At 36.9% G+C, this 23,995-nt stretch overlaps 1 protein-coding gene across 2 annotated transcripts in view; it reads left to right on the top strand.

The window, feature by feature from the left end:
• Window positions 1–23,995, top strand: part of pcdhga11 (protocadherin gamma subfamily A, 11) — a 264,554-nt gene that overhangs the window by 12,521 nt on the left and 228,038 nt on the right. The window contains exon 1 of one of the 2 annotated variants that reach the window (XM_031898043.1): window positions 2,991–5,429. The exons of the other annotated variant lie outside the window; for it this stretch is intronic. Coding sequence (XP_031753903.1) covers window positions 3,006–5,429 — 2,424 coding nt within the window. The 5' untranslated portion in view covers window positions 2,991–3,005. Of the gene's footprint in view, window positions 1–2,990; window positions 5,430–23,995 lie in introns of those variants that run through there. 2 annotated transcript variants of the gene reach the window in all.

Raw genomic sequence — 23,995 nt, 5'->3', positions numbered from 1 at the left:
TGATAGAGGACTCAGTGCAGTGTTTCTGTGAGTGCTTACAATATATAAATAGTAACAAAAAATGATTCAGGAGATTGTATGAACCTTTGGTGTAGGAGACACCACTCAGGGACCAGCTAATGGGGAGACCCAATTCAGTTATAGGCTGGTTGACACAAGAGATATATCAGTAGAACTAGAATCATCAGCATCAATGAGATCATTTGAAAGCAAACAATGGTTCAAGACCTTATTGTATTCACCCCAGGGTACTGAAGGATCTTAGCTCTGTAGTTGCTAGGCAAATAATCAGTAATTCTTTAATGCCTAGAATAGAACCTATTCAACAAAGATTTACTAATGTGCTGCCATTATTCAGAAAGGGATCCTGTAGTCCTGTTAATTTAATCTGTGGTATTAAGGGATAAGAAACTGGGATACATGTTACTGTATATCAAGAGGATATGAGCATTTTGTGGATTAAGTATTAAGGAGATTCATAACCTCATAAAAGCACAAGGCTGAAAGCTGAGTTTTGAGAATGCTAGGGTTTGTGTTCTGTAAATACAAATGTATAAAACAAAAGCTATGAGCTAGTACTAGTTTTCTGTATTTGCTTATGCAGCGGCAGAGGGGATTGGAGAGTGTGTTGGGGGCTCCTGCGAGGGTGTGTGTGAAGGAGGCGGGGGCCATTGGGGGATGCAGGGGCCCCTGAAGCAGAAGCCCTGGTGGACCCTGCACCCCCCCAGTTCAACCCTGTGCTTAGGTATATTGATGAGTGAATCTGTCGCATTTTGCTTCGGCAAACAATTGCCGAATCTTTGAAAAGATTCGTGTAATGGCGAAAAATGTGTGAAATGCAGCAATTATCGTGCATCAAAGAAAACTGTTGTGCGTGTCAAAAAAATTATGCATGGTGAATTTTTGTTCCTGTTTTCCCATAATTTGCCAATGGCGAAACGTGAAAATTCGCCGCAAATTGATGCCTGGTGAAAAATTTTGCTTATCACTACTTATTTAACTAAATAATATAAGGATTTTGTGTGAGTAATTTATATATTATGTACATAACAGTGATGAGCAAATCTGTCCTGTTTTTGTTTTAAATATTCACAATACTGCGGAATATATTGCAAAATGGCAAAAATTTGCGAATGCATTAAAGTCAACAGGCTTTTTTTGTGCAAATGGATTTGTCAGTGGGTGTTTTTTTCAAGCAAAATGCATTTAAGTTGAGGCCTTTTTTGCATGCTTTCTTTTATTGTTTTTCTCGTGGCAAACATTTTTATGGTCACATTTTGACATATTTAACGCAAAAATTTATTTCAAAACATGGAAAATTTTGATAATCACAAGTACATATTAACTACAGGCATTATTATGTACCCTAGAGGTTTAGGGCAAAGGCCCACTATTCAATACAGTATGACAGTTACTGCCCCACTTACTTTATGTATGCCATTGTTCTACGTGTGTCTTCAGAGTCTTTACTGTTAATCTTCTTTTCTGATTTTCTGAAGTTCTGCATTAATGTATTGGGCATTAACTTTCTTCCATTCCACACTTTTTATCTTTCTGCTCTCTTCTTCTTTTTACTGTTCATTTATACATTCTCTGTGCTTCCCATTCAATGAAATGTTTTTGGGTTTTTTTTTAATTTCAACTTTATCTTCTATTTTTCCTCCTTGTTGTTCTCTTCTTTCAGTGGTCCATGTTCTCTTCTGTTTTCCACTTTCACCAATTTTCTGATCTACTCACCCATTACTCCTGAAGCTCTTTCTCCCATCACCTGATATTACTGCTCTACCATGTTCCCACCTTCGCTCTACTCTTCTCCCTCTTTTTGCCTTAATCTATCTTTTCCCTTTTAAAACCACAGTGGTCTGTCCAGGATACTGAGTGGTGTTGTGTGCTGTTTAAATCAGATGCCAAAAAATTTTAATAATTTCAGTACTTTTAGGGCTCTGGCATACGGGGAGATTAGTCGCCCGCGACAAAACTCCCTGTTCGCGGGCGACTAATCTCCCCAGATTGCCATCCCACCGGTGAAATGTAAATCACCGGTGGGATGGCATACGCGGCGGTGCGATTTCACAGCCTCGAGAGGAAACTTAAGCGATTTCACTGAAATCGCGCCGCCGCGTTTGCCATCCCACCGGCGATTTACATTTTAGCCGGTGGAATGGCATTTTGGGGAGATTAGTCGCCCAAGACACAGGAGATTTGTCGCGGGCGACTAATCTCCCCGTGTGCCAAAGCCCTTACCCGTATTGTATACGCTTAATCCATCCTGCCAAAAGGTAGATTCAGGCTAGAAATAGTTAACAAGTTATTTTGCTTATCATACAATATAGCTCAAATGTTCATTCTTAGTTTGATTTAATTTCATGTAAAACTCATACAATGAATTTTAAATTTAATATTTATTCGAAAATTACATAAACCTTATACTAAAAGTGCAAAAACTTAAACTAGAATAGAAACAATATTAACTTGATTACCATTTTGTTCACCATTAGGAACTTCTGTTTACTGTTTTGCATTTTTACTCTGCTGTACAAACTACATTTGTGCACTACTACTGCTGCACTTTTAAGCTCATATAAACAGGATGAGGTATGCTTGATTTTTTTTTTCTGAACAGTTGCTCCTTGTTAATAAACATCACTGGCAAAAGCATTTTTATTGTATACAGAATAAATATATTGGCAGGAATTCATGTATAAGATAACCTTAGATCATAGTAATATTTTTGCATTTCTTACAATAAATGTTATAATATGCAACTAAAGAATATAAAGGCAGTTGCAAAGCTGCAATTCCACTTTTCAGACTCTGAGTGCCGCTGTTGACCAAGAAGAAAAATGAAGTTTTCTTTTTTAATGTGGAGATGTACAGTACCATGGCATTAAACAGTCACACAGAACAAGGAAGCAGGAACCATTGCAATACACTGCAGCTGGAATTCCTTTAATAAATACCTTGAACTGGATTCATTTTTATTGGTACTGTATTAAGAAGAAATAATGGGAAAGAAAATCAAATACAGAGTCACCAAAAGGACAATAAGATGGCAAGTAATATTTTGTTTTTTTTCATTCCTTTGTGAGTCAGTTATCTGTCAGCTCCAGTACTCAATATATGAAGAACAGAGGCTGGGATATGTAATAGGGAACATTGCAAATGATCTGGGTGTTAGTGCTGAAGAACTCTCCTTACGTAAATTCCACATTGTTTCTCGATCCAAAAAACAGTATTTAAATGTTCATTTAGAGAATGGAGACTTGTATGTTGCAGATAGAATAGACAGAGAGGCTTTATGTGGAATGCAGCAAGATTGTTTTCTAAATATTGAAGCAGTTATGGAAAGCCCTTTACACTTCTACACAATCAATGTGGAAATTCAGGATGTTAATGATAATTCACCTAGCTTTTCAAAGAGTGTTTTTGAAATTAGTATTAGTGAACTGGCTGTGGTAGGAACACATTTTGCTTTAGGAAGTGCAAAAGACCCAGATCTTGGTAATAATTCTATCCAGAGTTATAAGCTCAGTGCAAATGATTATTTTGGAATGCTGGAAAAAGTTAATACAGATGGAAGGAAATATCCCGAGCTTGTTTTGGAGAAAACTTTGGATCGTGAGAAAAAGAACTCATCTGTTCTAATATTATCTGCTTTTGATGGAGGGACACCTTCTAAAACTGGAACTTCTCTAATTAGGATTGTGGTTACCGATGTCAATGATAACCATCCCTTGTTTAACAAGGACACCTATAGAGTAACTGTTAGTGAAAATGTCCCTATAGGATTCCTAGTTATAGATCTACATGCAACTGATGCAGATGAAGGTTCTAATGCTGAAATTACATATTTATTTAATGACATTCCTGAAAATGCTCAAGAGGTATTTGCAATAAATCCTGAAAATGGTTCTGTTCAAATAACTGGAAAACTGGATTACGAAGTGGCAACAAACTATGAGATGACAGTTGAAGCTAAAGATGGTGGTGGCCTGGTGTCTTATTGCAAGTTATTAATACAAGTTAGTGATGTTAATGATAATGCTCCTGATATATTAATTACATCTTTCTCAGATACAATTCCAGAAGACTCCCCAGTTGGTACAGTCATAGCACTAGTTAATTTAGATGACTTGGATTCTGGGGAAAATGGAGAGGTTGTTGGACAAATCTCTGAATCTTTGCCTTTTCACTTAATATCATCAAGTGGTAATTACTATAAACTTGTAACCTCAATGGACTTGGACAGAGAGAAAACATCTGAGTACAACATCACAATAAAAGCAGAAGATAAAGGATCCCCTCAACTAACCAACAGCAAAACCATTCGGTTGATTTTAACTGATGTGAATGACAATGCCCCTGTATTTGACAAAATGGATTATGTTGCCTATATCCAAGAAAATAATCCCTCAGGAAATTCATTTTATAGAGTCCATGCTACAGATTTTGATATAAATGAGAATGGAAAAGTAGTTTACATGATCCTTACTGATAATATTGAAGACATACCAAAATCATCATATGTTTCCATTAACACAGTAAGTGGAGTTTTATATGCACAGCGCTCATTTGACTATGAAAAGTTACGGGAATTTTACATCCAAGTAATGGCTAAAGACTCCGGATCTCCTTCTCGAAGTGCTAATGCCACAGTGAAGATATGTATTACTGATCAGAATGATAATGCTCCAAAGATTCTCTATCCTTCACAAGACTCAGAAGCTGCCTCAGTATTTGAATTCATTCCACACTTTTCTACAAAAGGATATTTCGTGACTAAAGTAGTTGCTGTTGATGCTGATTCTGGACACAATGCCTGGCTCTCTTATCACTTGCTTCAAGTTCCTGACCCTTCTTTTCTCATTATAGGGCAAAATACAGGGGAAATCAGAATAACAAGAGACTTGCAGGAGACTGATGCTCTGAGGCAAAGAATTGTAGTTATGGTGAAAGACAATGGCTATCCCATGCTGTCTTCTACAGTTACTCTAAATCTAGTTGTGGCTGAAAACTTCCAGCAAGTTCTTCCAGAAGTAACAAACCAGCACATTGATACTGATACTCGGTCGAATGCAACATTCTATCTCGTTATCTCTATAGCTATAATTTCCATTTTGTTTATTTTTACAGTTCTACTTGCTGTCATTTCAAAGTGCAGAAAACAAAGTTCTCCAACTGCTCTGCATCCTCTAAGCAGAGACTTGTATCCTCAAGTTGCGCTTAGATGCCCTTCTGTTTTTAGTGATGGAACTTTACCTTTTCCGTACACATATGATGTTTGTGTAACCCTGGACTCAAGGCAAAATGAGGTTGCATATCTTAAACCTGTCCAGAATGTTCCAACAGATAATCTTATTGATACTGATGATTCTGTTTCTGCCAATGATCCTCCCACGGACAATTTAATTTCTGCCAGCATTGCACAGGTAAGTTTTTAATTAAGTATCACCTGTGCTCAGTTATGTAATTTGTCTAAAGATGGTGCGCTTTATAACAACAACGTTTCCTGTGAATTATTTTACTGGTTACCACCATATACAGTGACACAACCTAGGTGTCTTTACATGAAATCAATAATGCCAAGCATAGCATTTACCGGGTGAGAGAGAGAGGTGCCTAGCTCTTAAATGCTAATGCTAACTATACAGCTATGTATATGTGTGTGCATATGTATGTGTGTAAAAAACAGCAATGCATTTTTTTATCTTTAAAGATAGATAAACTTTGTGACCCAGTTATCTGGCTATGATTCCAAACTTTTCTAACTTTTTTATACATGTTATTATGTCCATGCTCTTATCAACAAATTCATGATCATGCAGAGATCACAGTGAGGCAGAGAAAATTGACATTGTAGATACAGTTATAGACATTCTACTTCTACTCTACTACAATTGCTTTGCCAGTCAGAATGTACTTTGTGCCTATGTATCATACTATGTGTATGCCCAAGAATGCTACTTTGCATCATTGCGCCATCCCTTTTTCTGGATTTTGGTGCTGGCAGCACTACATATGACCTTGTACGTTTAATTGCAAACTAGAATAGCATAAACTCATACTGTCTATCCTATTGCATTTTAAATGTTTAAGAAATGGTGTTTCATGTTTATCTAGAACATAGAGTCCAAGTCCCAAGCATTCAGATACAATACCTGGGAACTGGAATGCTTGGGACCTGGGGATTTTCGGATAAGAGCTCTTTCTGTAATTTAAATCACTGTACCTTAATTCTTTTTAAAATAATTTACACACTAAATAAACCCAATAGGATTGTTTTGCCACCAATATGGGAGATGTCCTTTGGGTAATTTCAAGCTTTTTCGAACAGGTTTCCCAATAAGGGATCCAATAACTGTAGAAGGATGTAATATCTTTGTTTTGGTAAGCTGTATAATTATATTATTAGGACCCGTGTCCTAATGGAAGGTTTATATCATTACACTGTATAGTATATGCTGTGTTATCTTACATGACTACAGTTGCTAATGGGTTGTGTTGTGTACCAACATTCTTTGAGGATTATAGAGGGAACATGTTCTACCTCTACCTACCTAGATTTAGCCCAGTTCATTGAGATATGGCACCAAGGAACTGCAGCAGAAGACAATTCAATGACAATGATGACATATTTAAAAAAGGTTGAAGGCCCAGGATTCCTCCTAAGATTTCCATTGACATAGAATAACCTCAAGGCTCAAACAGGGTTTTAAAGCACATCTAGGGCAGCATTCTATTAGGTATTGGAAACATGTCGACATGAACATTTTACTTTGGTAATTAGTGTGATGTGTACGGCAAGCTGTGCTTTTGTAAAGGTTGCTATGAAAGTGAGTTTTGTTAAGGTTGCTTTTTTGTGATTGTCTGTGTGCTCCCTCAGAGATCATCTGACAGATCTAACTGTACCAGGATGAAGTGTGGGAGTATAAGACATAGCTCTGTGCATTCATTGGCTGAAGTAACCTAGCGTGTATGTGTGCCCTTGGTTTGCTTTTCAGCACAGTGTATCGTATGAGCCAGGGGGCAGCCCTTAGTATTTAAAATGGCAGCTTTTCTATTTAGGAAAAAACCCTCTCTTGATCCCTCCAAAGTTGGGAACTTTTGACCTATCTTTCTGCTCCCTTTTGTCTTTAAACTACTTGAGCACCTAGTTTACAACTAGCTAATGATATTCATCACAGATAATAACCTGCTGGATCCCCTACAATCTGGTTTTAGACAACAACACCTATTTGCCTTAACCGACTAACTAATGACCTCTTATTGGGTCAAGCCAAAAACCACTTCTCACTACTAATACTTCTTGATCTCCCAGCTGCTTTTGACTTTTGGCTGTTGATTACCCTCTCCTCCTCCATTCCCTCCATTCTCTTGGCCTTCATGACACTACCTTGTCCTGGTTTTCATCTTACCTCACAAATTGTTCTTATGGTGTCTTTTACAATAATTCATCATCTTACCAGTTTCTGTTGGGGTTCCTCAAGGCTCTGTCCTGGGCTCCTTATTATTTTCTCTCTATACTTCCCCTTTTGGCAAACTAATCAACTAATATGGTTTTTATTACCACCTCTATACTGAAAATGCTCAGATCTATTTAGCTCTTAACTTGTATCTCTTCCTGGCTGTCTGCTATTTCTTCTTGGATGTCCCAAAGCTACCTTAAATTAAAACTCTCTAAGACAGAATTGGTTTCTTTCCCCATCCAATACCCGTAACCTCCCAGAGTTATTTATCATAACTAACAAATCCACTATCACCCCATCTCCCAGGCACAGTGCCTTGGGCTTATTTTCAATTCTGCCCCGTCCTTCACTCCACACATCCAAAATATGATCATTTGTCACCCAAGATGCTGCCAAAATTTGTATTCATTATCTAATCATATCATGCCTGGACGACTCTTTATTAATTGATCTTTACCTCCATAGACTGTCACCTTTGCAGGTTCATACACCTCAGCAACCACTCCTCCTCTTCCAGGTCACTCACAGTTTCTGCTTCCATCCAGAATAAAATTCAAACTAATGACCCTCACATTCAAAGCAGTTCACAACTCTCCCCACCCTATATCTCTGAATCTCTAGATACTCCCCTACTCACTTGTTATGCTGCTATAAGGACCTGCTCCTCAACTCCTCTCTCCTTACGTGCTCACACACTCGCATTCAAGATTTTGCAAGGGCTGCACTGCTTCTCTGGAATACACTCTCACGTTTTGTCCAACTTTCTCCCAATATTTCTGCCTTCAAAATATCTCTAAAAACACATTTATTTTATGCAGGTTATTATGCATTGTTGCTTTGTTGTCATAGGCAAATTGTAACAATCTTTATTTTGTGGTTTTAGAGGTTTTTCTGGTTTTTTTTTTCATTTGAAAGACCAAAATTCTTGAAAACATGAAAAATTCAAGATTTTCACATTTTTTGCATCTGTAAAATTTAGTCATGGTAGAAAAACCACAAAAATAACACAAACACAAATGTTAATATATCTGCCAATAATAGATCATTTTCACACTCAAATACATGCTGTGCCATGGGCCAATGTGTGTTGTGTCTTATGTGACTTCAAAAGTTCAGGAACAACATTTGTCATATGGCTTATAGTAATCTGAAAGAACCACTAAAGGCTCTTCTATCTCTACATAGCTATATGTATTCCTTTATATGCATAACTTGGATGCATGAATGCCTCTTAAAGAACTTTCCTCTTGTTGCTATGTGTTGTATGCATATGGGAATCTGAATATCTACACAATTTATTGATCATCCATACATAAAACTGATCATTTTGATTGCCTTTATATGTGAAAACTAGCAGTATAACTAAGAAATTAGCCAAAATTAGGGTAAGTACATTTTATCTCCAATGTACAGTGCAGTACAATGGATTATGTACTGAAGAGATCCATAACCTCATTAAAGCACAAAGCTTGAATTCGACTAGTTATTGTTTTTTAAAGGTATATCAAATATAATTAAATTGTGTTGCACATTGAGAACATAACAACATTGAGCATTTTTAGAGACCCAGGGCAGAAGTCCACAACAGTACACAGTATATGTATAGTGAATAATGTACCCCCTATTGTAAAAAAAAAAAAAAATGAGGGTTTCATGACCATATAAAATCATTAAGCTGAAGGCCGAGTGCTTTTATACAGGTCATAGAACTCCTCTGTAATACCCTCATATAATATAACAGTACGTAAACGACATATAAAGGTAAACGAAGGTCCTCATGGAGGTGGGCACAAAAAGTACTGTTTCTGTTTTTCCTGATGATACTAAATTGTGCAAAGCTATAAGTTCCATGCAGGATGCTGCCACTTTGCAGAGCGATTTAACAAAATTGGAAAACTGGGCAGCAACATGGAAAATGAGGTTCAATGTTGACAAGTGCAAAGTTATGCACTTTGGCAGAAATAATATAAATGCGAACTATCTACTGAATGGTAGTGTGTTGGGGGGATTCTTAATGGAGAAGGATCTGGGGTTTTTTTTTTAGATAAGAAGTTGTCTAATTCCAGGCAGTGTCATTCTGTGGCTACTAAAGCAAATAAAGTGCTGTCTTGTATAAAATAGGGCATTGACTCAAGGGAAGGGAATGTAATTTTGCCCCTTTATAGGTCTCTGGTAAGGCCTCACCTTGAGTATGCAGTGCAGTTTTAGGCTCCAGTCCTTAAGAAGGATATTAATGAGCTGGAGAGAGTGCAGAGACTGCAAGTAAACTGGTAAAGGGGATGGAAGATTTAAGCTATGAGGTTAGACTGTCGAGGTTGGGGTTGTTTTCCCTGGAAAAGAGGCGCTTGCGAGGGGACATGATTACTCTGTACAAGTACATTAGAGGGGATTATAGGCAGATGGGGGATGTTCTTTTTTCCCATAAAAATGACCAGCGCACCAGAGGCCCCCCCTTTAGATTAGAGAAACAGAGCTTCCATTTGAAGCAGCGTAGGTGGTTTTTCACGGGGAGAGCAGTGAGGTTGGGCAATGTCCTTCCTAGTGATGTTGTAATGACAGATTCAGTTAATGCCTTTTAGAGGGGCCTGGATGAGATCTTGAACAAGCATAGAATCCAAGGCTATTGTGATACTAAAATCTACAGTTAGGGGCTGATTTACTAAGACACGATTTCAAATCCGAATTGGAAAAATTCCGATTGGAAACGAACATTTTGCGACTTTTTCGTATTTTTTTTGCGATTTTTTTCGGCGTCTTTACGATTTTTGCAAAAAAACGCGAGTTTTTCGTAGCCATTACGAAAGTTGCGCAAAGTCGCGTTTTTTTCGTAGCGTTAAAACTTGCGCGCAAAGTCGCGCCTTTTTCGTAGCGTTAAAACTTAAAAGCCGCAACTTTTCGCGCAAGTTTTAACGCTACGAAAAAAATCGCGACTTTGCGCAACTTTCGGAATGGCTACGAAAACCTTGCGTTTTTTCGCAAAAATCGTAAAGACGACGAAAAAAACGCAAAAAATACGAAAAAATCGCAAAATACCGATCATTACGAAAAAAACGCAATCGGACACATTCGGCCCGTTCGTGGGTTAGTAAATGTGCCCCTTAGTATTGATGTTGGAATATATGGTTTATGTATGTGAGTGTATAGATAGTATCAGTATAGAGTTATGTGTGCTGGGTTTACTTGGATCTTACAATTTTTTTGTTGGTTACTTTAATTACATTTCCCCCTGTATTTCTCAACAACTTTTTTTTCTTTGTTTTCTCATTTGGCTCTTTACTTTCCATGTTATTCTGCTGTAACCCCTTTAGTAGTTAACATTCCTACTTTCATTTATCTTTTGCTGCTGCCCCTTCATTTCTGTTTTCTGTTACTCCCTTTGTATGCAACTTTTTTCTTCCATTACCCAATTTTAATGCTTTCTTTCCTCACATGTGCCAAATGTTGCTGTTCTTTTTTTCTCTTCCTCACCCAATCCCTCCCTTGCCTTTTTCAATCTTTCCATAATTCTTCTGCATTATGAGACTAATATCCAACTGCAGTGCTCTGTCCAGGATACTGGGGTGGGTGGGGTGATACTGGAATGATATGCCAAATAATATTTTAAAGGTTTTGAATACTTTTACCTCTACTGTTTACATTTAGTGCATCCTGCACTCCTATACTTAGAAACACCACATCCTATACTTAGAAACACCTTAGAAAATCACACCATTTCATTTGCTTATCATAAAATGTAGAACATTGATTTGCTCTACATATATCACTAAAGGTCTGCCCTAAATGTTCAATCTAATTTATATGTGCCTGATGTTGGAGTTTTATTCTTTTTTATACACTACTTTTGTGCGCTACTACTCGCGTACTTTTAAAATTAGTATAACAGGATGAGTCTGCTTATTTTTATTTTTTCTGAAATGTTGTTGCTCCTTGTTAATAAACGTACACATTGCTAGCAAAAATGAATAGGTTGTATACAGAATAACTATCATTTTATACTGACAGGAATTAATTTAGACAGAAGATAACCTTAAACATTAGTGACACTTTTGCATTTCTTCCAATAAGCATTATGTTATGCAGCTAAAAAATAAAAGGCAGTTACCAACTGCAGTTCCACAGTTTAGACTCTGAGTGCCGCTGTTGACCAAGGAGAAAAATGAACTTTTCGTGTTTAATGTGGAGATGTATAGTAAAAGCAGTCACACAGCACAAGGCAGCAAGAACCATTGACAGATCTTAAACTGATACCTTGCAGCTGGGATTGTATTAATGCAATAATAAATTACTTGAATTGGATTCATTTTTATTTGCATTGTATTGAGAAGGAAAAATGGCAGAGAAGATCAAATATAGAGTCATCCAAAGAACAACAAGATGGCAAGTAATATTCTGTTTTTTTCCATTCCTTTGTGAGTCAGTTATCTGTCAGCTCCAGTACTCAATATATGAAGAACAGAGGCTGGGATATGTAATAGGGAATATTGCAAATGATCTGGGTGTTAGTGCTGAAGAACTATCCTCGCGTAAATTCCATGTTGTTTCTCGATCCAAAAAACAGTATTTAAATGTTCATTTAGAGAATGGAGACTTGTATGTTGCAGATAGAATAGACAGAGAGGCTTTATGTGGAATGCAGCAAAATTGTTTTTTAAATATTGAAGCTGTTATGGAAAACCCTTTACACTTCTACACAATTAATGTGGAAATTCAGGATGTCAATGATAATTCACCTAGCTTTTTAAAGAGTGTTTTTGACATTGGTATTAGTGAATCAGCTGTACTTGGAGCACATTTTGCTTTAGGAAGTGCAAAAGACCCAGATCTTAGTAATAATTCTATTCAGAGTTATAAGCTCAGTGCAAATGATCATTTTGGATTGTTGGAAAAAGTCAATATGGATGGCAGGAAATATCCCGAGCTTGTTTTGGAGAAACCTCTGGATCGAGAGAAAAAGAACTCATCTGTTCTAATATTATCTGCTTTTGATGGAGGGACACCTTCTAAAACTGGAACTTCTCTAATTAGGATTGTGGTTACCGATGTCAATGATAACTATCCCTTGTTTAACAAGGACACCTATAGAGTAACTGTTAGTGAAAATGCTCCAATTGGATCCTTAGTTATAGATCTACATGCGACTGATGCAGATGAAGGTTCTAATGGTCAAATTACATATTTATTTAATGACATTGAAAATGCTCAAGAAATATTTGCAATAAATCCTGAAAATGGTTCTGTTCAAATAACTGGAAAACTGGATTACGAAGTGGCACCAAACCATGAGATGACAGTTGAAGCTAAAGATGGTGGTGGCCTGGTGTCTTATTGCAAGCTATTAATACAAGTTAGTGATGTTAATGATAATGCTCCTGATATATTAATTACATCTTTCTCAGATACAATTCCAGAAGATTCCCCAGTTGGTACAGTCATAGCACTAGTTAATTTAGATGACTTGGATTCTGGGGAAAATGGAGAGGTTGTTGGACAAATCTCTGAATCTTTGCCTTTCCACTTAATATCATCAAGTGGTAATTACTATAAACTTGTAACCTCAATGGACTTGGACAGAGAAACAACATCTGAGTACAACATCACAATAAAGGCAGAAGATAAAGGATCCCCTCAACTAACCAACAACAAAACCATTCGACTGATTTTAACTGATGTGAATGACAATGCCCCTGTATTTGAAAAAATGGATTATGTTGCCTATATCCAAGAAAATAATCCCTCAGGAAGTTCCTTTTTTAGAGTCCATGCTACAGATTCTGATATAAATGAGAATGGAAAAGTGGTTTACATGATCCTTACTGATATTATTGAAGACATGCCATTGTCATCATATATTTCTATTAATACAGTAAGTGGAGTTTTATATGCACAGCGCTCATTTGACTATGAAAGCTTACGGGAATTTTACATCCAAGTAATGGCTAAAGACTCCGGATCTCCTTCTCGAAGTGCTAATGCCACAGTGAAGATTTGTATTACTGATCAGAATGATAATGCTCCAAAGATTCTCTATCCTTCACAAGACTCAGAAGCTGCCTCAGTATTTGAATTCATTCCACACTTTTCTACAAAAGGATATTTAGTGACTAAAGTAGTTGCTGTTGATGCTGATTCTGGACACAATGCCTGGCTCTCTTATCACTTGCTTCAAGTTCCTGACCCTTATTTTCTCATTATAGGGCAAAACACAGGGGAAATCAGAATAACAAGAGACTTGCAGGAGACTGATGCTCTGAGGCAAAGAATTGTAGTTATGGTGAAAGACAATGGCTATCCCATGCTGTCTTCTACAGTTACTCTAAATCTAGTTGTGGCTGAAAACTTCCAGCAAGTTCTTCCAGAAATAACAAACCAGCACATTGATACTGAATCTTCATCCAATGCAACATTCTATCTTGTCATCTCTATAGCTTTAATTTCCATTTTATTTATTTTTACAGTTTTAGTTGCTGTCATTTCAAAGTGCAGAAAACAAAGTTCTCCAACTGCTCTGCATCCTCTAAGCAGAGACTTGTATCCTCAAGTTGCGCTTAGATGCCCTTCTGTTTTTAGCGATGGAACTTTACCATTTCCGTACACATATGATGTTTGTGTAACCCTGGACTCAAGGCAAAATGAGGTTGCATATCTTAAACCAGTCCAGAATGTTCCAACAGATAATCTCATTGATACTGATGATTCCATTTCTGCAAATGATTCTGCCAGCATTGCACAGGTAAGTTGCTTAATTGTTTAGCAGTAGACCAGTTGGGGCTTGGAAGATGGATAAACAGGTTATATAAATGTATATATTTACACTCTGGAATATTTGGAGGGGCTGAACCTCATGTAAAGTTGTTTTTTTCTACTAGCAATTAACTATGTACATTAAATAGCAGTTGCCAGTTTAAAATAAGACATTACATATTATTAGCTCTTAAAAACCCTATCTTATATTTTAGCACGGCATTGTTTTTGACAAACTTATTTTATCTAATGTGCAGTAGACCTCCCTGTATTAACCAAAGGAATTTCTTTTTTTTACAATTATTATTTGTATATTTGCATTACAGTGTATACCATACCAGAAATGCTTTGTTATTTGCTTACTAGTAATACCTTAGAAAGCCCAATGCAAGATTAATTGGTTGTCATGGATTACACTCTACTATATTGTACTTGTGACTACTGCCACTTTTTATCTTCTAAGTTACTGTTTGTACTTGCTTGGGTTTTTTTTATTGGGGCATACTGTGCACTGACATTTGCTTCAAAAGGTGTTGGTGGGAATATGGGATCTGATAATTTTTTAAAACTACACCCCAAAGAGACGTATTTTTTAACACTGGGAACTTGTTCCTTTAATGCAGTAACCTGTAGATACATAAAACTTTGTAACTTATCTTTATTAAATGACTTTTACAATACAATACTTTTACAATAATACTTTTACAATACTTTTACAATACAATACTTTTACAATACAATAATAGTATAGAGTTATATTAAGACATAAAGATAAACGGAAAGTAAACCAGTGTACAGTGTCAGACTGGCCCACCAGGATACCAGGAAAACTCCCGGTGGGCCCAGGTGTCAGTGGACCATTCCGCTCACCCAACCTTGTATTCCTCCACCATTTCTCTATATGAGGAGAAACAGAAGAAATGGAGGAAATGATAGATAATGGTATGTAAAAAGTAGTAATTAAGAGCATAAAGAAAGTGAGAGAACAGAGAAGGGGAGATTGGGCCTAAGGTTTTCTGGTGGGCCCTTGGCACCCAGTTTAAATCTGCTTTTTCTACAAACCAGACTCCAGAGAAGAAAGAGGATGCAGAAGGGCTTGCTAGGAGCTTAAAATGAGCACATGTGTCCATGTCTATGGATACTCAGACTTGAATATGTTCTATTGCCTTTTTAAAGGTTATATTACTTGCCAATATCTTGTGAACCTCTGCTTATGAACCTGTCTCCTGAAACACTCTCCAGCACTTTAAATGTATTTTGTTTAGCCTTATAAGGGATTATACCATAGAATTATTACTTATATTTGCTTTTTGTCTCACTTAGGTAGCCATTATTAATATTTATTATTATCCTTTATTCATATAGCACCAACATATTGCACAGCACTGATACAGAAATAATATATTAATCTCGTCAGACCTGCCATAGAGAAGCTTACAGTCTAATCACTGTCATATTCACATACACTTAGGTCAATTTAATTAGGAGCTAATAAACCTACTGTATGTTTTTTGGAGCATGGGGGTAAACCTGAGTACCCAGAGCAAAACCATGCAAGTATGGGAAGAAATCACTCCCACTCTTCTAAATGCTTCTCATGCTTCTATATATTTATGTTTGGGAAAGTTAACTTCAAGTACAGAAATTAGTACTTTATATATGTTTCATATTACCCTTGGTGGCCATCCTTTCATTGCCAATTTTTTAAAGAGTCACATTGAGTTTCTCACCCAATGCCACAGAAGATTCTCAGGAGAAGATTCTCAGGGGCCACAGGTTTAGTATTTAGAGCAGGGACGTAGGAGGAGGAGGCTGAGCTGGGAAAGAGGCAGGAATGTAGGTGTGAAACAAGCAGGAATACACTTGATATTGTGTATTGTAACACAATGATAGGATATGTACTAGCACAGACAAGGTAATGGGGGGGCAAACAGGATCATAGGTACAGTAGGCAAGGCTACTCAGGATACCAGAGGAAGTGGGGCCAGCAAAATTATTATCTATGAATTAGTAATGTCCATTGGTGTGAATGAGCCCAACTTATTATTCTAGTATGCGTCTGAGCCTTGAAGATTCAGGTACAATGCCACTGACGTCATTGATGATGTGTCAGAAACTTTATAACCCTGCGATACATGGGCGTCCGCAGAAAATTTTCCAAGGGGGGGCAAGTAAGCTAGCATCATCCTGCAACAGATAAATATATATATATTTTTTTTTTTTTTGCAGGATGATACTAGGGGAGGCTAAATATGGCCCATACACAGACTGACCTATAGCTAATGTGACACTTAGTGGATTCACTGCTGACGTAAAAAGTTAACCTCCCAACTACCTCTTGCCGTTCCCACTGACTCCCAGGGATACTGTACAAAAGTGTGGGTGGGGGTGCTTTTTTTTTTTACCCTAAAATGTTTAGTATTAGTAGTAAAAGTATTCATACGCGCACTTCTGTTAGGGGATCTGCAAACATTTGTGTTTGGGATCAGTTAGCTTAAAGGGGTAGTTCGCATTCGAATTCACTTTTATTTTTAATGGTTTTTCAGTTATTTAGCTTTTTGTTCAGCAGCTCTCCATTTGGTATTTCAGCAGCTATCTGGTTGCTAGGGTCTTATTTACCCTAGCAACCAGGTAGTGATTTAAACAAGAGATGGGAATATGAATAGTTAAGGGGCCTACTTGGAAAAATAAGTAATACAAAATTATAATAATAATAAAATTGTAGCCTCGCAGAGCAATATTTTTTGGCCCCCATTTGAAATCTGTATAGAGGCAGAAGAGAAAGGCAAATTATTCAAAAAAATTAATTAGGAAGACCAATTGCAAAGTTGCTAGGAATAGGCCATTTTATAACATACTAAAGGTTAACTTAAAAGTGAACCACCCCTTTAGATGTGTTTATGTTAGTTTTATAGCAAGAAAGGCAGTGGGTACTGACTCCCCATTATATACAGTGAGACACAGTCCGTAGTTACAAACCCAGCACATTATATGCCATGAGAAGCAGTGGGTACTGATGGCAGATATTCAGGCCCTGGCACTATAACACTGGCACTGATACACAACATTGGCCCCACTGTAACTTACTATAAATGAACAAAACAATGACAAAAAAAAAAAAAAAATAGTAAGTGCAAAAAACAACAACACATATATAAACACACAATGAGCTTTTTCAGAGGGAAAGAGTTAACTTACCCTCCATGTGTTAGGGTAGGGGATAGATTATAAATTAAACAATTTAATGTCAGCTAGTGATTCTTTAGAACTGTATAGTACCTGTGTATAGTACCTGTGGGATGAAAACTGCAGCAAAAGTTGAGAGTTGGTTCTCAGGTAAAGTTACAGCTGCAGATTCATCTTTTCAGTCTTTATTTCTGTTTCCAGTTTGCAAAATCTCCCGATCCCTGTGTGCATCTGTGCTCTGATTGGTCAATTTTACTGTCTGTCAAGGAAGCTGTGCTCTGATTGGTGAATCCACAAGAAGAAAGATCCAATCGGAGCACAGCAAAAACGGGCTTGAGGGGAAAGTGCAGAAACGGAGTAAGGTTTTTGTTTTTTTTGCTACTTTTCCAGGGGGGGGCAAGTGCCCCCTCTTGCCCCCTTCTGTGGACGCCCATGCTGCGATACCTTCAAATTGTGTAGGGTAGATGCAGAGATTTGCTTTCTTTTTGTTGTAGCCACAAGTAGATAGAGCAAAGCTACTGTGAATGAGCATTCTGTACACTGTATATGTCTACTTGCTGTATACGTATGCCACTGTCCAGGTGGAATGAACTTTATCTAGCCTTTTGACATGATTCGCCATCTCCATGTAAATAAATGATCAACCATTAAAATAAATGTGACTGTGACTTGTTATCCAATTTATCACTGTCTGTGCTGAGTGAGCCATGTGATGTGAATACTTACTAATGCTGTATGTATAAATGCACTGTAAGGTAACTAGGATGATACAGGAGTGATACATATCAGTACAATACAACAGTATATACAACAGTATATACAATTAATGGGGATTTTCACTATCAGCCAATAGTCTAAATTTGAAGAGCCCATGTCAGAAAAAAATATTTTCATCATTATTATTTAAAATGTTTAGTTTTGAAGCTACAGACCAGGATCAGAGCTGCTAAATGTCTCTCTTCTCTGCTCTCTACTCTTTGAAAGGGATCGTTGACATCAACTTGCATTCTGCCCAAACAGGAAGTTAATACTGAACTGGTTACTGTGCATGCTTTATCACTCCTGCTTTATTTGCATTGCCTTAATCTGATTGGTTATATCATGGGAGTGCTAATCCTGGTGTATAGCTTAAAAACGAAAGATTTTAAATAATGATGATTTACAAAAATGTTTTTTCTGAAGGGCTGTTCAAATTCGGACAACTGTTTGAAGGTGAGCATCCCCTTTTAGAACCATTGTAATAATATATAACTACAAAAAACATAATTCTTGGAGGTTTGAATATATTACAGCAGACCTCCCTTTTGTTTCTGTGTGCGGTTTTCCTTTGGTTGTGTAACCTTATCTTGGCTAAAGCAGGCCTTGCCAAGCTAGTGATCAGTAGAACATGGGTCTAAAGCTCGTTCAGGGGATTTAGACATTCCTATTCATTGACCCTGTTTTATTGCTCTCCCCGTTATTCTTTTCTGCTCTTATAGCCCCATTTTCTCTCCTTCCATACTTCCATTACCTCCTTGTGTACTCTACTTTTAACACATAATGCTTCCTACCCACATACTTGGCTTATGGTTCCCATAGCTAGAGGTACCACTGGCCATCACTAATAACACAAATGGTAATATATGTAATATACAAAAATCATGTGAGGCTGCATGTTCGAATCTTAAAACTTGATTTGAATTCATACTGTATATTCTTCACTGAAGGTCTGAGCTAAATATTTCATTTTTATTTCTTTAAATCCCCAAAAATTTGATTAATTTAAAAATAAAAAAACCCAGCAACTGCATCTAACATAGAGTATATGATACAGTAGAACCCCCATTTTACATTTTTCAGGGGACCATGGAAAAAAGATGTAAAATCGAGGAAATGTGTTAAGGACACACAAATGTCAACGATTTAGGAAATAAGTACAGGAATAATTTTTTATTTGCAACACAGTTCCTTTACTGAGTTATTTCACAGGTTTTAGCAGAAGTACTGAAACTGTAAAACATTTTGCATTTAATGCATGTGTTTGCTAAAAGTTTGAATATCACTATAAGTTAATAAGATGTGGAAAAGAATACTGTACAGCACTGTATTGTTCCATCTAAAACAAAAATCTTTACTCTTTTAACAAGAATTAGTGATGAGCGAATCTGTTCCGTTTCGCTTCGCCGAAAATTTTTTAAAAAGATCCGCGAAACGGCGAAAAATTCGCGAAACGGCGAAAATGTCGTGCGACAAAAAAAATTTGTCGCCCGCGGCTATTATTTTGTCGCACGGCTATTGTTTCGTCGCCTGCAGCTATTATTTTGTCGCGCGGCTATTGTTTCGTCGCCCGCGGCTATTATTTTGGCGTGCGGCTATTATTTTGGCGCGCGGCTATTGTTTCGTCGCACGCGGCTATTATTTCGTCGCGCGGCTATTGTTTCATCGCCTGCGGCTATTATTTTGTCTCGCGGCTATTGTTTCGTCGCCCGCGGCTATTATTTTGTCGCGCGGCTATTGTTTCGTCGCACGCGGCTATTATTTCGTCTCCCGCGGCTATTATTTCGTCGCGTGGCTATTATTTTGTCGTGCGGCTATTCTTTTGACGCCCGCGGCAATTCTTTTTTTACGCCGGCGACAATTTTTGGACGTGCGGCAAATTTTTCCGCGGCGAATTTTTTCATCTGTTTTGCGAAACAATCCGCCAATGGCGAAACGCGGAAATTCGCCGCGAATCCATGCCTGGCGAAACATTTCGCCCATCACTAACAAGAATCCGCACCTTTTACAGCCATTCCCCATACTTGTGCAACTCTCGCGGTATTTTGCATGCGCAGTATGAAATATGAGGCGATTGTGGTGACGCTGACCTTCCTAAGATGGCGCCTGTGATCGCAAGACATGGGGGAAACTTTGATTCCTAAAGAAAGCTGTATTTTCACCTTAAAACTAAGCAATTTGCTAGGGAGAGGCATGATAAAAACAGTGTAAAATGCGGGAAATTGATATGTAAAATCCGGGAATAGAGCCCATAGGAATGCATTAAAATTGGCGGGACCACAAAAAAACCGGTGTAACATGCGGGAAAACGTAAAATCCGGGGACGTAAATTCGGGTTTCTACTGTACTATTTTTTAATTTTGTACAAACCAATAAATTATACTAACCTCTAACTGGAGTAAAAGGCTGGGACATTACAAAATATAAATTGCCAACTAATAATATTAATGTGTTGCATTATTGCGTAAACAGTTTGTTAACCCACTGACCACTATTAGCAATGAGCATTTAATAAAAATTGCATTTTTTTATTTTGCTTTGCATACTATTTATGTTATGTTAACTGTAGGTAAAAAGTTAACAAGGTATGCTTACATTTGTTTTCCTGTATACTCATTTTCTCCTAATAAGTAGTGCTAGCAAATATGAATCTGTTGAATACAGAATAAATACCATTTTTATACTAACATATGGAATTATTATGATTTTAATACCACCCATAATAAAAGTGACATCTTTGCAATTCTTTTAATAAGCATTATGTTATATAAAAATGATAAGCAAGCTGCAAAGCTGCAGTTACGCACTTTAGACTCTGAGTGCCACTGTTGACCAAGAAGAAGAATAAGTTTTCTGTTTAGTATGGAGATGTACAGTACCATAGCTTTCAACAGTCACAAGGTACAAGGCAGCAGGAACCATTGCAATATTATACATTTAAACTGGCATTATAAGAAATAATTTAAACTGGGTTCCTTTTAACTTGTATATATTGGATTTGGAAGAAAAAATGGGGAAGAAGATCAAGTGTGGCAACCCTAAAAGGACAATAAGATGGCAAGTATTATTTTGTTTTTTTCTATTCCTTTGTGAGTCTGTTTTTTGTCAGCTCCAGTACTCAATACATGAAGAACAGAGCCTGGGATATGTAATAGGGAACATTGCAAAGGATCTGGGCATTACTGCTGAAGAACTGTCCTCGCGTAAATTCCATATTGTTTCTCGATCCAAAAAACAGTATTTAAATGTTCATTTAGAGAATGGAGACTTGTATGTTGCAGATAGAATAGACAGAGAAGATTTATGTGGAATGCAGCAAAATTGTTTTCTAAATATTGAAGCAGTTATGGAAAGCCCTTTATACTTTTGCACAATCAATGTGGAAATTCAAGATGTTAATGATAATTCACCTAGCTTTTCAATGGGTGTTTTTGATATTGATATTAGTGAATCAGCTGTGCCAGGAGCACATTTTGCTTTAGGAATTGCAAAAGACCCAGATCTTGGTAATAATTCTATCCAGAGTTATAAGCTCAGTGCAAATGATCATTTTGGATTGCTGGAAAAAGTTAATACAGATGGAAGGAAATATCCTGAGCTTGTTTTGGAGAAACCTTTGGATCGTGAGAAAAAGAATTCATCTGTTCTAATATTATCTGCTTTTGATGGAGGGACACCTTCTAAAACTGGAACTTCTTTAATTAAGATTGCCATAACTGATGTTAATGATCACCATCCCTTGTTCAACAAAGACACCTATAGAGTAACTGTAAATGAAAATGCTCCTATTGGATTCTTAGTTGTTAATCTGCATGCAACTGATGCAGATGAAGGTTCTTATGCCAAAATAACATATTCATTTATTGACATTTCAGAAAATGCTCATAAGATATTTTCAATTAATCCTTTGAATGGTTCTGTTCAAATTATTGGAGAAGTTGACTATGAAATGGCAACAAACTATGAGATGACAGTTGAAGCTAAAGATGGTGGTGGCCTGGTGTCTTATTGCAAGTTATTAATACATGTTAGTGATATAAATGATAATGCCCCTGATATATTAATTACATCTTTCTCAGATACAATTCCAGAAGACTCCCCAGTTGGTACAGTCATAGCACTAGTTAATTTAAATGACTTGGATTCTGAGGAAAATGGAGAGGTTGTTGGACAAATCTCTGAATCTTTGCCTTTTCACTTAATATCATCAAGTGGTAATTACTATAAACTTGTAACCTCAACGGACTTGGACAGAGAGAAAACATCTGAGTATAACATCACAATAAAGGCAGAAGATAAAGGATCCCCTCAACTAACCAACAGCAAAACCATTCGGTTTACTTTAACTGATGTGAATGACAATGCCCCTGTATTTGATAAAATGGATTATGTTGCCTATATCCAAGAAAATAATCCCTCAGGAAATTCATTTTTTAGAGTCCATGCTACAGATCTAGATATAAATGAGAATGAAAAAATAGTTTACATGATCCTTACTGATAACACTGGAGAGATACCAGTATCATCATATGTTTCCATTAACACAGTAAATGGAGTTTTATATGCACAGCGCTCATTTGACTATGAAAAGTTACGGGAATTCAATATCCAAGTAATGGCTAAAGACTCTGGATCGCCTTCTCGAAGTTCTAATGTTACAATTAAAATATGTATTACTGATCAGAATGATAATGCGCCAATGATTCTCTATCCTTCACAAGACTCAGAAGCTACTGCAGTAATTGAATTTATACCTCTATTTGCAACGAAAGGATATTTAGTGACTAAAGTAGTTGCTGTTGATGCTGATTCTGGACACAATGCCTGGCTCTCTTATCACTTGCTTCAAGTTCCTGACCCTTCTTTACTAATTATAAGTCAAAACACAGGTGAAATCAGGATAGCAAGAGACTTGCAAGAGACTGATACATTAAGACAAAGAATTGTAATTATGGTGAAAGACAATGGCTATCCCATGCTGTCTTCTACAGTTACTTTACATCTTGTCTTGGCTGATAACTTTCAGCAAGTTCTTCCAGAGATCATACATCAACCCAGTGATATTGAATCTCAGTCGAATGCAACATTCTATCTTGTCATCTCTATAGCTTTAATTTCCATTTTATTTATTTTTACAGTTATACTTGCTGTCATTTCAAAGTGCAGAAAACAAAGTTCTCCAACTGCTCTGCATCCTCTAAGCAGAGACTTGTATCCTCAATTTGCTCTTCGATGCCCTTCTGTTTTTAGTGATGGAACTTTACCTTTTCCGTACACATATGATGTTTGTGTAACTCTGGACTCAAGGCAGAATGAGGTTGCATATCTTAAACCAGTCCAGAATGTTCCAACAGATAATCTCATTGATACTGGTGATTCCAATACTGCAAATGATTCTGCCAGCATTGCACAGGTAAGTTGCTTAATTGTTTAGCAGTAGACCAGTTGGGGCTTGGAAGATGGATAAACAGGTTATATAAATGTATATATTTATACTTTGGATCATTTGGAGGGGCTGAACCTCATGTAAAGTTGCTGTTTTCTACTAGCAATTAACTATGTACATTAAATTGCAGTTGCCAGTTTAAAATAAGACATTGCATATTATTAGCTCTTAAAAAATCATAATGTTCTAGAAACAGTCCTTAAATAATAGTCAAAATATTTTAAAACCCATATTGGGGCTTTAGATGGCTGGTGGTTTAACCTGACTTTTCTGGTCCTTATGGAGAAGCAGGGCCTTTTATAGAAAAGTGGTTTTGTGGTGGACTTATGCTTTCAAGTTGGGTTTCATTACTCTATTAAAATATATATTTATATTCATTGGTAATGTTACAGGGGTGTAA

This window comes from Xenopus tropicalis, chromosome 3 (genome assembly GCF_000004195.4).
Source record: "Xenopus tropicalis strain Nigerian chromosome 3, UCB_Xtro_10.0, whole genome shotgun sequence".
In the NCBI taxonomy this organism is placed as follows: domain Eukaryota; kingdom Metazoa; phylum Chordata; class Amphibia; order Anura; family Pipidae; genus Xenopus; species Xenopus tropicalis.
Note: the sequence above shows the minus strand (reverse complement) of the source record. Positions and strands in the feature narration are given on the sequence as shown.